Here is a 13,568-nt window from a genome sequence, read left to right on the forward strand (position 1 = left end):
CTTTATGTATGTACATTATGCAACAATTTTATTTATTGACTAGAATTTACCGTTTAAAATTGTATGTCATTGGTCCGGTTTGGCATCATGCTTTTTACATATTTCTTGACCATTTTCTACATGATGAGCGCCTCCTCATTCCTCCCGACCAGCAGATGGCAATAACGCGCCCTCGTAATCTCCGGTTCCGGACACATTGGCGCTTTAGCTCTTGATTACCGTGAATCGAAACTGCACTTTCTCTCCAGCCGAGCTCCAGGTTTGATTCCACTGGTTACAAGCTGACAGTCCGGCGTTGGGATCAACACTTAACCGTTCACCCTCCGGGATGTCTTACCTGGAGAAGCCAGCCCCAGGGAGGCTGTTGCTGGACGACACAGTTCCCCTGACGGCGGCAATCGAAGCAAGCCAGAACCTGCAGTCCCACACGGTGAGTGCTACTTGCATTTTACCGTGAAGAGCAACACAACTAATAGTATAAACGCAATCTTTAAGGGACTCGGAGTGATGCTCGATGACGAAATTGTCACTGGTTACAATATCTAAATGACGTCTATTATAACGTTATCTGTAAAAAGCTCACAGTCAGGAACTGCGATTAAGCAATTTCCTGGAAGTGCTTAACTGTGACTCAGAGCTTTTGGAATATTGATAATATTCCATGGAAGCTTCTTTTTTGTCGATTTGGACACCATCGAAGGCGACGCTTGGTCTTATTGTCGCGGTGCTATTTGAACGCCATCAAACAAACATGTAATAATAGCATTGTCTTTAGTTGATATTGTTGACCCAAGCTTGTGATGGTTCTGGTATTCTCGTGTCCGATAATGGAAGCACAAGCTGTTGTTGACAGTTTAGCTGGGCTTAACTGCTGCCTGACAGTTAGCTTAGCATGCTACCGCTAATGCCATCCCTAACACTTACGGTGTTGTTTTTGGCCCTAAAAGTGCTCATGTCTTGTCTTTTTATTCATGAAAAAGACATGTAAGTAAGCCAATTTATCATATGTTGATGTTGGACATATACTGTGACGTGTTTTAAGTATTTTATTGTCAAAGAAAAACACCGGAAGTCGTCCACTCACAGGAAACTTCATTATTATACCTGTGCCACTTTATTAGATTCTAAACAAAAAAAATCTGACATTACAAAGATAATAATCGTTTTGATTTACATTGTTTGAGGGATATTCATTTAACAATACGGTATTGGTGATCATTAGACTGTGTACCCAATGAAACGGTTGGACAATACTTCCACTGATTTATGTATGAATTAATGTGGTAATAAATATTTGGTATATTTTCATACAAATATTAAAATATTTTTGGTGAAACGCTAGCTAACTTGTGACCGGGGTTGCATAAATGCAAGTGCTTTTTGAGACATTTTTAAGGTTAATAATTATTTATAATGCTCTTATCATGAATTCCAATGAAATCTCAAAAGTGCTACAGACTCTGTAAAACAATCAGCATAAAATAAAATAAATACAATAATCAAGTTAAAAACCAAAACAATTCAAATGACTGAAAATGAAGCAGTTCAAAAGTGCAAAATATACACTAGACACTCGGAATATTCTCAGCATGACATCGAGTTTGTGGAGAAAACCCACCTTGAGATGCTCTGTGGGAAAACTTATTTTCCTCCCCCAAAGGGAGAAAGAATGCATGTTGAGTGGAGCCAGGCAGAAAAGATGTCATGGTTGTTTACTTGCTGTTTGTTCATGAAAGCTGCTCAGCTCACGTGAATGAAAGCGGGATTACAGCAACAAACGCGAACGAGCAGGAGTTTGACCGAGATAATTAAAAGATCAGATGCGAGAAAAGGGAAATTACATGATTGACATCTGGGAAAACTTGACTGAATGCTACTGTATTTCTTATCAATGTATTTATAAAGACATCATAGGCAACTAACCACTATTGCCTTTTAACACTTATTGTACTGAATTTAGTTAAACTTAATTCAATTCAAATGTGAATAAACCTTTTTATTTAGCAAGGCAGAGGGGAGAGGAAATGCTAAAAAAAAAAAAATCTTTGCAGGCCTATAGCTGTTGATGTACAGTGGGTATATTTTTGTGTAAATATCACTGTAAATTATTGTAACATTCATTTTTAAGTGCAATAAGAGGCACGTTAGTATGGTGCATATGATATAATTAAGCTACAACATTCAGTATATTATTTCCAAGCATGTAAAACGTGATGCTGCATGAAACATCTTTTTTTTTTTGGTATTATTTCTTTGTTATTCTTTACATGTTTTAATCAATGTGTATGTCCCATGTGTAGGAATACATCATCCGTGTCCAGAGGGGAGTGTCCTCAGAGAACAGCTGGCAGGTAGAAATGTCAATCACGACATAAGAACACTTATATGGTCCATATGGAGGAAAAGAACTGCAATCACTGCCTCTTTTACACTAAGTGCGTGTGTTTTGTGTATTGTAGGTAGTGCGGCGCTACAGTGATTTTGACGCTCTCAACAACAGCCTGATGGTGAGTTTTACGTCTTTTGTGACCGAGGCTGATGTGTTTTTGTGACGCCAGTACAAAAACAAACAATTCTAGGTACTCATTCAACAATATTTTTATAATTGTGCGTATAGAACTGTACTGTATCATAGCACAGTATTAATAATAAATGTAACAGCCAAGAAAGCTTTAAATGAGTCCAATGATCCCAGAACAGGATGCTGGGAGTATTTTTGCTGAGGTTTTTCCTGTTCACTTCCTGTTTCGGGTATTGCTCTCGGGGTCAACGCACACAAGCGTAAAAAAACAAACATCATAATTATGAAAGGTTGTGAAAAATATGGACGCTGTGCAGGTGTGCGGTGTCAGCCTTCCTCTCCCGCCTAAGAAGCTGATCGGAAACAGGGACCGGGAGTTCATAGCAGAAAGGCAGAGAGGCCTGCAGGCCTACCTGGATGCCATTACCCAGCATCCTTTGCTCTGCAGCGCTCTGCCTGTCAAGAAGTTCCTGGACCCAGACAACTACGCTGCCAACTACACAGGTGGGTTCTTGGATCGTCACTTTCCAGAAGTAAGAAAATAATCATTGCTATTGGTGAAGCATAAAGCACTCATTTTTATACAAGTGTAAAAAGAAGTGAAGCAGATTTAAAACAAAAAAAGTCATTGTTATGCTCTGCTGTTAGTCTTAAAGCCAACCAACATGTGTTCTGTTTCTGTGTGCCAGAGATTGCCCTGCAGCAGGTCTCCATGTTCTTCAGGTCAGACCCCAACTGGGAAGTTCTGGAGCCTCTCAGAGATGTTGGTATGTCACTGCCGCCTCCGCGCTTATGACTTCACTGACAATACAGCACAAATGAGGAGATTAGATTGTGTGCACACTAAATAAGAGACAGAATGTTGTTATGACACCTGAAACCTAAGAGATTTCAGTGAATAAGACTGAATGTGAGCACACAGATAAGATGAACGTGTGCTCTCTTTCAGGCTGGAGGATCAGGAAGAAATATTTCCTCATCAAAAACAAAGAACAAAGCAAAGAGCGGTATATGCTGAGCTGGGTGAGTACAAACTACAACCCAGAGAGCTAATGCTCTCACTCACTTGATTTCAACTACCGGTAAGTATAATGTGTGTGTGTGTGTGCGTGTGTGGTAGGTGGACCTGGGCCCTGATAAGTTCCTGTCAGACAAAGACCTGCACTCTGCCATGAAGCTGCTCACCAGCCTCTCGGTATGTGCACAGTCCATCCTAATGTTGAAGAAAAGATAGTTCATTTCCCATGTATTTGTATTACTCTAAAACAGGCATCAAATCAAATTTAGGTTTGTGTCAAGTAGTACAAAATGTACTTTTGTACTCGTCACATAATTGGACTAAATAGGTCAGGTAACAAAAGGTGGCTGGACATTTTAGACTCTCTGTTTAAGTGCTCTCAGCAACTTTGCCATTAAATTAACAGTTGTGTAATGTTCTTGGCTAATGCCCTGCTGGTTGTTGAGAAACACTAAATAAGTTAATAAATGGGGGTACGCGCACCCCACTTTGGGAATCTAGGGCTTAGCATAGTGGTCACCAACCTTGATCCCTATATATATGCCCAATATATGCTTTTTTTATTATTGGTTGTTGGTTTCAACATTTCAGCTTTTGCTAATTGAGCCTTTTGCTGTATTTAAAAAAAAAAATCATTTTTGCTGTTTTTTAAATGTTATTTGGTTTCTGCAGTGATGTAATGCAAACGAGCCACGGGCCACAGATGGCCCCTGAACCGCACTCTGGGCACCCCTAGACCCCTGCTTTAGTGGCTCTTGGGCGGGGTTGGGCTTGTGGCGTTGGTTTCATGAGAAAACCACAACCATTTGGCTTGTTGGCTCAGTGTAGTGGACGAGCGATGCAGATTGAGGAGAAAGGGGCTGGTCAATGCGCTACAACAGTCAGCCCTTAACGAGCATCGTCGTCATGGCTCGGTGTACTAGTGTACCGCCGACTGGGTTTTCGGGACTGGGCTCCGTGCTGGGGCTCGCGGGTTGCTGCCTGGATAGCGACAAGGCGTACGAGCGTATTCAGTGGACAAAATGCATTCCTGTGGTCGCTCTCTGGGAGGTGAGGGCACTGATATGATAATAGATTTTTTTCAGAATGTTCTCGCGATCCACCTGCAAAGTCCCAAAGTCACTGCCGGCCTTCCACAGAGAGGAAAAGCCATCTGAGGGTTTTTTTTGTTTGTTTTTGACAGCAGCAGTAGCATCAGCGGGAAAGCAGGAAGTCAAATGCATTAAAGATATTTTTATGCTCTGCTGAATGAGTGATGATTGATTTGACTGTCAAGATAGAGGATTATATACCCAAGCTCACCAGAAGGTGATCAGACTTTTACAAACTATTACAACCTTTTCTGGAGAAGGACAGACTCAATGTACTTCATATGCAAATAAAAGAATTAGACCACAAATGTTTTTCAGTTTATTAAACAAATAATAGGAAGGGGACTAAGAAGTACCGTATTTGAAAACAACATTTTTAACAAAAGTGAATTATTCTCTTCTTTTTCTTGTTAGGCTCATAATGAGCAACCTCTATTAACATTAAAAAAGAGTGCCTGACCAGCCATGAACCTCACTGCACGTCACTGAGAGGACCTAATTCACTCATCAGATACCAATCAGTGCAATGGAGAAAATAAAAAGACCACTTTTTCATCACATTACACTCCTTCAGAGGCATTTGAGTTTGACTGGAGTGTTAACATAAGTACAAGATTATTAGTTGCTTTGGTTTGTTTGGATGGCTAAAAAGGGAGCTTCTCATTGGGAGGTTATGAAAGAGTGTAGGCAGGAAGTTGCAGACAAACAAACGGAGCATTCTCATCTCCTGCCTTCTCCTTTGCAGAGTCCGTACATGTCTCCATTGTTTTTCTCCAGCACCAGTGAGTCTTCAGCACTTCTCATCAGGCCTTTCAATGAGGCCGGCTCACTCAGAGACCACATTTGTAAGGTATGATGATGGCACATTACAAATCTATTTATGGATTTTAGCTTTGCTTCCCCCATATCTTCAACTAAAACTAGACCAATCATCTTCATTAGATACAGTTTTAGATACCTGAAGGTCTTATTTCATATTACAAAAAGTTTAGTTTTGAAATTGTTACTATTAGTTAGGAGTTTTCATCCTGACATGAAAAATAAACCATTGAGTCTTCCTTTGGGACTGTCAGGAAAATTTGCATTTTTAAAATGTTTTGTCTCCAATTTTTCATTTAATTTTACAAATTGTAGTTAGAATTATGCACTAACTTCCGTATGTATTTCTGCTGAGATGCACTCTAATGTCACGCTGACTTGCTATGATTGTCTGCTTGAGGCTAGAGGCCTCTTGTGTCCAAAACAAGTCCTCCACATGCTTATCACTTGATTCAAATAGCCTTGGATGCCAAGGCATGTTAGTCTGGGGTTCATTGTCTCTGTTCCTCACAAGAGGAGGAGATCACCCCTCCCTTTCCTATATTAATTAACATCTTAGCACGAATAGTCAGACATTTTCTCTGCAAGCCCTGTGTTCAGATTGTATTTTTTTGTCTCGTTGCATCCAAGTTTTATTCAATTGCACCTTTCATTATGGTTAAAAAACTGTCTTGTCTCACATCTGTTTTGGAGCCAAATGCTGCATTCGGAAGGACGTTTACCAGATGCATCCTTGTTGGATGCTTCAGTAAACTTAACTTGTTTAACTGCTTCAGTTAATCATAAGCAAAAAAAAAAAATAATAAAAAGAACATGGCTGACCACTGCGATAAGTTAGTATTTATAATAGTTTGTGAAGTCTAAACATATCTAATCTTTTTTTGTAATCACTTAATGCAGAGATGGTAGTGACACACCAGTGTGACATCAGATTAAGTCGGCCTACACTTTGCGAGTAGGATTCCGACTGAGTGGCGCGTACTTGTCCTTGTCCTGAAATACAAAAGCTGTTAGCTTGGAAAAGTAAAAAATCAGATACTAAAAATGTCATAACAATAGTAACCGTGCAACATTTCAGCCTGTGCATAGTGTTTTCAACACTCGAGGTTGGTAACAAAAGTGCAACATTTCAAAAATAAACAAGTTAAACACCAAAAAAAGTAACCAGCAACCTTAGAAAAACGGGTACCATACCCGTCTCTGTTGGTCTGCTGGTCTCACTGTTCAAGAATTGTTGTGATACCAGTGTCCTTCAAAGCTGCTCTTCATAGCTTACAAATGGCGTGGCTTTTGTCGAGTTTCCGTCCCTGTTGTAAAATCCAAGAAGTTGCAAACTTTAGATTTTTTTTTTGCCGATGTGTTGAAAATCTTTTGTGCTGACCAGCCTTGTTTTAAAGACCGGATATCCACTTGTATTGTTCACAACCGTACTAACAAGTAACGCTTATTTGATCGCATCCATTCCATAGTATGGTATACATACTTTTTCTGTTCTGTCATTATTTCTTTTGTGCTTTTATTTTGTTATTAGTGTTTCCTGTCTGGCGCTGTATTCAGGACCTTTACTCTGGTTAGTGGGAGCTGATTGTGCACCTGATTTGGATTTACTTTTCCTGGGGCTCTTGTTACCTGTGCGTTGGATGCATTCCGTTGCCATCTTCGTTAGATGTTTTCATGTTCATTGGTATGATTCTCCTGCTCGGGTTTATTTTGCCCTTTTAGTGCACCATACTGGCAGATACAATGCAGAGCAACTTGCTGCAGATCCAATACTTTATTGCTAATAATAATAATAATAATAATAATAATAATAATAATAATAATAATAATCTTGGAATACTTTGAATACATTGTCACCGATATGCCTATCATACATTCCTGCTTGTAACTTTGAGTTAGTGACTAACATCCACCAGTGATCGGTGGTACACCAGTTCTTGCAGTTGACACTCAACCAAATCTAATGAGCCTAAACAGAGCGACTCGGTCATTAAGGGTTCATACAACTCCAAACATCTACACTACTACATCACCTGGCGCAGTTCACAATCAATGTTTATCTAATAACATGACAAAAATAGAAAACCGTATAAGTAAAATAAATCTACTCACCACAGATGTCAACTTCTCCCCAGTCAGCCATTGTGGGCGTAACTTCGCTTGTGGAACAGTTTTGCTCCGATCAACCAAAGGGAAAGTGCTGATGTCACTGTGGGGAATCTGAAGTCCCTTTTAACTGTTGGCCATTTATCCACTGACCACACCCATCATATTTAAAATGTGTGACATTTATCAAAGTGAATTCAAGGTTAAAGCCACCTGCCATAAATGTCCACTCTGTTCCAGGTTCTGGATGTTTCCGGAGCATCTGTGCTGCAGGCGGCGGTGCCCAACTGTCAGGTGGTTCTGCTGGACAACTGTGGTCATACAATAGCGTTGGAGCGGCCCAGAAAGGCCGCCAAGCTCGTCATGGACTTCCTGTCTGTACAGAAAGTCGACAGCAAAGACGCTAAAAAACATTCTTGACGTTCTGCACTGGAAAATGATTTCTGTCTAGGAAAGGAGTCAATCAGATCAATTAAAAAAGGAAGGGCTGTTTTGTTATAAACAGTGTTGGGAGTAATGGCGTCATTAATGCACTGTTTTGCAGTAAAGAGTAATCTAATTAATTACTATTTCAAATGTTACGCCATTATTGTTACCGACAATGAAATGTGGCACATAATTATGTCTTGATATCGATATCAGCGGTGTGGACTCAGTCGCCATTGTTCACTACGATCACACAGGACGCTAAATAGCGAGTCAACAAGAGTTGTTCACTCTCAGGAAAACACTCCCCCCTGGCGTTCTGGTAGAGAATTGCAAGTCACGAGCTCAGATGAACTCCTCTCATGAAATCTCTTATCTCTCAACTGCAAAATCCAAATTATTTTATACATTTGAAGGTTTTTCAAAATAAGGTAATGCATTAACTACTTTTCCTGGTAACTGATAAGTACATTTATGAAGGAGTAATTCCGTTCATAATTACATTACTTTTTGGGGTAAGTAACTAGTAACTGTAACCAGGGGCGCTGCTTGTCACCAGGCAAGGCAGGTATCTGCTTGGGGCCCCAGCCCAATTGGGGGCCCTGAAAGGCTGCAGACTGTGAACTTCTACCACAGTGGTGCTATGCAAAAGGGATGGATCGCCTTTGACTAAAACTAATCACACACATCCCAGCGGTCTTCATCCGCGCATGTGAACATTGGAACACACAAGCGGCAGCGCCAGTGATACAGAACTACTTCTCTCCACCACAAAAACCGACCAGAACCTGGCTCACGGGGCGAAGTGGGAGTAAAGTCACTGTTGTTGCACTACACTGCTGATGGGAATGTCATCCAACTTCATGTCAAAAAATCCGAACTATCCCTTTAAGTCATTTGCCCAACACTGGTTAGAAATGGTGATAAAGTTGATTTAGTGAATGAAAGTTGTAATGGAAGAAGTCTCCATGAACAGTGTTTCCGTTTATGCAATTTATGAAGGTTTGATATTATGATTGTACACACAGAGATGTTTTTTTTTTACATTTCTTTTAACACATTTATTTCAGTTGTATCTCTTGAATTATGTTTTATTTCCATTTATGGAAACAGAAAAAAACTGTTTTTAAATGATGAAGTTTTTTCAATATACTGTGTGTATTGACTTAAATAAATACAATGTATGAGAAAAAGCATGATATGGGCTGTTTTTCGTAACTGCGTTATTAGCTACTACAAATATGTATTACAGTATACTGTAATCGTTTATACATCATGACTCGCCTCATACAGTCCCAATAGGAGGCAGGATTTCGTGGTGAGGATTGGTCACGCGCCGTTTGCTCAGACAGAAGAAGACGCTTGCGCATGCGCAGAGTGGGGAAAACAAAATAACGTGCAAGGGGTTCGTACAACGTGTAAAAGTAGTAAACACTTGGTGAGTTTAAAAATAACTTATTACCCAAAATTACAACGACTCGAACCCTTAATTCTTTGTATGGTGACGGTTATTGTGGCGGTTACAGTCAAGCAAGCTTAGCTACTCTCAGCTGCTTGACCTCTATGTTAGCTAGCAGTAGCACCTTCTACATGTAATTTATACATAGAGATATTGTTTGTAATACATATTATACAAATTACTATTATGCATAATACATATAATACTCTATTAGCTTCAGCACAATTGTGTAAATTAGTATATAAATATCGAAGATAATTTGTATCGAGACAGTTTTGCAAAGTGGAAAAATGCGTTTGTGACGCTCAACATTTTCATAGTTAGGGCCACTTGTAAAATACATTAAAGCACAATTGTGTTGTGATATATGACAACATATACAGTACACGTGGAGGTAATTTTCCGTATGGAAATGTTAAAGCACAGCGGGACTAGCCTTCTGTCATTGAATACATTTACGTGCTTACGTAGTTCAAGCCACATGACCCATTTTATTTACGTATGTTGTCACTTGTTGGTTGATTTTCTATTAACGCCCTGATCACGTGCACACTGATGTAGGTACAATACAAATGCTGTATATTGTTAATCTACTCTTTAGTTTCAGCCTTTTTTCAGGACCCTTGACTGAACTCCTTTCCATCTATGGGAGGCGCAGTCTCTGAGGCTTCAAAAGGATGAATCCCCACAAGGACGACAAGCCCTCTATTTACAAACGTGTGGTGTTGAAGGATGCCTCTCCATATCAGTACTTGAAAGTTTGCCTGTAAGTCAGCGATGCTCCTTCAGGTCAGCCCCTATGAATGACAATAATCTTAATATTTTATATTGATTTCAAGTGAGCTGGAGAAGAGTTCAACCAGACTGAGTGCAGTTGAATTGAAGCACTTTATCATCACAGGCTTGAAGAGCCTCTTTGGAGAGGTGAGCCCTTGACAAAGATGGTTAACTTATTTTTAGACTTGAATAACACTTTAAAATATTTTAAAATGAGATTCATGAGTCTGTTTGACCTTAGAAGTTCCACTGTACGTGCAGCATGACGACCAAGGTTTAGTCCAGGGGTCGGCAACCATTAGCATCAAATGAGCCATTTTGACTCTTCTCCAGTTAAGAAAAATGGTCTTGAGCCCTAAAACATGACACAGCTTATACATTTTTAAGTTTTAATCTTTTTAAAAATGTACCTGTTAAAACAACAATTGAACTAAAAGAAGTGCAGAGTGCATGTGTAGCCCTACTTTGAAATAATTTAACACTATGTAGGCGTTTTTTTTTTTAGTCGTTCCCGTATTTGTGTAAAATTAAAAGTAAATGTAGCCAACTTTAACATAAAAAAGCCCATCAGAGTTCACATACCAGTGTTGTCTGCTCAATATTATTTACAGTACATCACTTGACTCATCACAGGCAATTGAATATGCTTGCGCTCATCAATTTGCCTACTGGCGATGTTTGTTGCCATTCTATTGGTCCTGTCCTTGACTGTCTTTGCAGGGAGGGGCATTTCTTTCATTTTCAGAATAATTTCTTGTTTATTTTTTTAATTTGGAGAATAGATGCTGTGATATTTTTATGAGTGTTGTCTATCAGTGAATGACTTCCTCCTCCTTACGCTCTCCAGTGCAGTCACAACGCTAGCAGCTGTACTTGTCTTGTTGACTTCGGAGCATTCATCCACTTCTTGAAATTATGTTTGCTCTGCTCAACCTTCCGTATTTGTTCTGCACCACCTGCAGTCGGATACTGTTCAGAAAAAACTGAGTGCTTGTTTTGAAAATGTCTTTCAACGTTACATTTTCTGTTGTTTGCTATTTTCTCGCCACATATCAAGCACACGGGTGGGTAAGCCAGCGTTATGGGCAATGAAGGCAAAGAAATATGTCCATTCAGAATGAAACTATTGGTTTGGTTTGGCTTAATTTTATTTGAACATGCATGCAGGTTACAATGGAATAGATCTCACGAATCATTTCATTTTTCATTTTCTTCCAGTTTCTCTTTTAAGGGACTTATTCCTGGTTATGGATAGCTTACCGCAGGGGTACACACTCAAGATTTTTGTATCTTTTTTTTGTATTTCACTGACTGAACATAATGCCTCCCTCTCCCCTTCTGTTGCTCATACAATCAGCAGTCAGTGCGCAGTGTAGATGCATTCATTCTTGCAGTAAGTCAGAAATTTCATACACGTTTTGAAAACGCACATTTCCTCCGCTTTGGTGTTAAAAAAATCACAGAGCTCTGCGTGGGAGCCGCAACAAGGAGGCTGAAGAGTCGCTTGTGGGTCTGGAGCCGCGGGTTGCTGACCACTGGTTTAGTTATTGTTAGTAAGGCAAGGCAAGTTTATTTATAGAGCGCCATTCGTACACAAGGTCATTCAAAGTGCTTTACAGAAAGGAAGGGTAAAATCACTTCATAACATCATTCCATAAAAACATAAAATCATTCTAAAACCATTACATAAAATTCCATAAATCATTCCATAATATAAAAACAAAATAAAAAATAAGAGTGCCGATAAAATACTTTGAGTTGTCAAATGCACACTACTTTCTTTCAGGTGGGTGCGTCTTTGTACTTTGACATCTTGAAGTATGATAGAGACACCCGAACTGCTCTTCTGCGAGTGTGCAGCAGGTAAGGATGCAAAATTGGAAATAAAGAAATTCATATCAGTGTCAGACTCCGGTTGGGGCAACATTGATGAAGTGTTTTGTTTTTAGGGGTTTGGTGAAGCTGTGGAGCTCCTTGACTCTGTTGGGTTTCTACCAGAAGCAGAAGTGTGCCTTCAGAGTGATGCAGGTAGGAAGATGTACTCTTACTGCGTTATCTCACGTCCTGACCTTTTTTTTTTTTGCTTCATGATCTAATTTTAATTCCAGTATGATATGCAGGAGTTGTTCTACACATTTGATACCCATTTTCTTAATTACTGGCATTTGAGAGATAAATTGCGGTGTTTAACTCTGGCTGAGGTTGCTTCTCTTGTGTCTTGAGGTGTCTCCGTTCCTGCTGGCACTGACAGCAAACAGCCGAGAGCTGCAGCTGGACTGAGGCTCATCCTTCAGGATGAGGTCCATGTGGGGTCAAGTCAGAACTTTGCTGTCCTCCTCCATATTCACTGGGGCCCCTCATTGCTGCTGTCAGCTCCACATCGGCCAGCGAGCCTCCCTCACTAAAGTCTTCTCCTCCCGCCATGTGGAACTTTTTGCCGAGCTGACGGGTGATACCAACCCCCTACACCTGGACTCGGCCTACGCGGCCACGACCTCCTTTGAGACGCCCATCGTCCACGGCGTCCTCATTAACGGGCTGATCTCTGCTGTGCTGGGCACGAAGATGCCAGGCCGCGGCTGCGTCTTCCTTTACCAGGAGATCCGATTCCCGGCGCCACTCTACATTGGTGAGGAGGTGCTGGCCGAAGCTGAAGTTCGCAAGATTAAGATGTCGTTTGCTTTCATTGCCGTGAAGTGTGCAGTCAAAGACAAAGTGGTAATGGAGGGCGAAGTGATGGTGATGATGCCTGAGGAGCAGCAGAGGGACGAATGAAGGAATGAAGGAAGGTCAGATGTGACCTTGATAACCTCAAGGTTATCAAATATTGACAAAAACGGGAAGACGGTGTCAAGCTCCATGTCCGTCAAGTTCATTTGTGGCGTTTTTCTCACATTTATTGTTGTTACTGATTTTTCGTCGATTAATGATAGTACACTTAAATCTCTACATCAGTTTTCACAGAATCGCAAGGATGTTTTTTGTTTGTCTGACATGCTTTGCAGTTTGCTTGCCTCACATTAAAAACAAAATATTTTAATAATCTCCAAATAATCTCTGAATAGTTGTCTCTATGTGCTATTTGATGGACTGGCGATTAGTCCCGCGTGTACATTGTCTCCCACCCAAAGTCAGATGGGATACGCTCCAGCTCAGTAGTGACCCTAATGAGGACACGTGCTGGAGAAAATGAATGGATGGTCTTTATGTATGTACATTATGCAACAATTTTATTTATTGACTAGAATTTACCGTTTAAAATTGTATGTCATTGGTCCGGTTTGGCATCATGCTTTTTACATATTTCTTGACCATTTTCTACATGATGAGCGCCTCCTCATTCCTCCCGAC

General features: G+C 40.3%; 3 protein-coding genes across 3 annotated transcripts; all 3 read left to right on the forward strand.

Moving 5' to 3' along the window:
- Window positions 1-171: 171 nt before the first annotated feature.
- On the forward strand, window positions 172-9,177 carry LOC129186786 (PX domain-containing protein kinase-like protein). The gene is made up of 9 exons (XM_054785397.1): window positions 172-430; window positions 2,301-2,351; window positions 2,460-2,507; window positions 2,839-3,025; window positions 3,211-3,288; window positions 3,471-3,544; window positions 3,642-3,716; window positions 5,376-5,480; window positions 7,796-9,177. The coding sequence occupies exons 1-9, from the start codon at window positions 329-331 to the stop codon at window positions 7,973-7,975; spliced, it is 900 nt and encodes a 299-aa protein (XP_054641372.1). The 5' UTR covers window positions 172-328; the 3' UTR covers window positions 7,976-9,177.
- A 115-nt stretch (window positions 9,178-9,292) lies between these two features.
- rpp14 (ribonuclease P/MRP 14 subunit) lies at window positions 9,293-12,588 on the forward strand. The gene is made up of 6 exons (XM_054785399.1): window positions 9,293-9,419; window positions 10,042-10,206; window positions 10,280-10,364; window positions 12,004-12,080; window positions 12,167-12,245; window positions 12,441-12,588. Exons 2-6 carry the CDS (start codon window positions 10,118-10,120, stop codon window positions 12,495-12,497), a joined length of 387 nt encoding a protein of 128 aa, XP_054641374.1. The 5' UTR covers window positions 9,293-9,419; window positions 10,042-10,117; the 3' UTR covers window positions 12,498-12,588.
- LOC129186787 (hydroxyacyl-thioester dehydratase type 2, mitochondrial-like) lies at window positions 12,513-13,278 on the forward strand. The gene has a single exon (XM_054785398.1). The coding sequence runs from the start codon at window positions 12,513-12,515 to the stop codon at window positions 12,990-12,992; it is 480 nt and encodes a 159-aa protein (XP_054641373.1). The 3' UTR covers window positions 12,993-13,278.
- The last annotated feature ends 290 nt before the right edge of the window (window positions 13,279-13,568 follow it).

This window comes from Dunckerocampus dactyliophorus, chromosome 8, assembly GCF_027744805.1.
Source record: "Dunckerocampus dactyliophorus isolate RoL2022-P2 chromosome 8, RoL_Ddac_1.1, whole genome shotgun sequence".
Lineage (NCBI taxonomy): Eukaryota > Metazoa > Chordata > Actinopteri > Syngnathiformes > Syngnathidae > Dunckerocampus > Dunckerocampus dactyliophorus.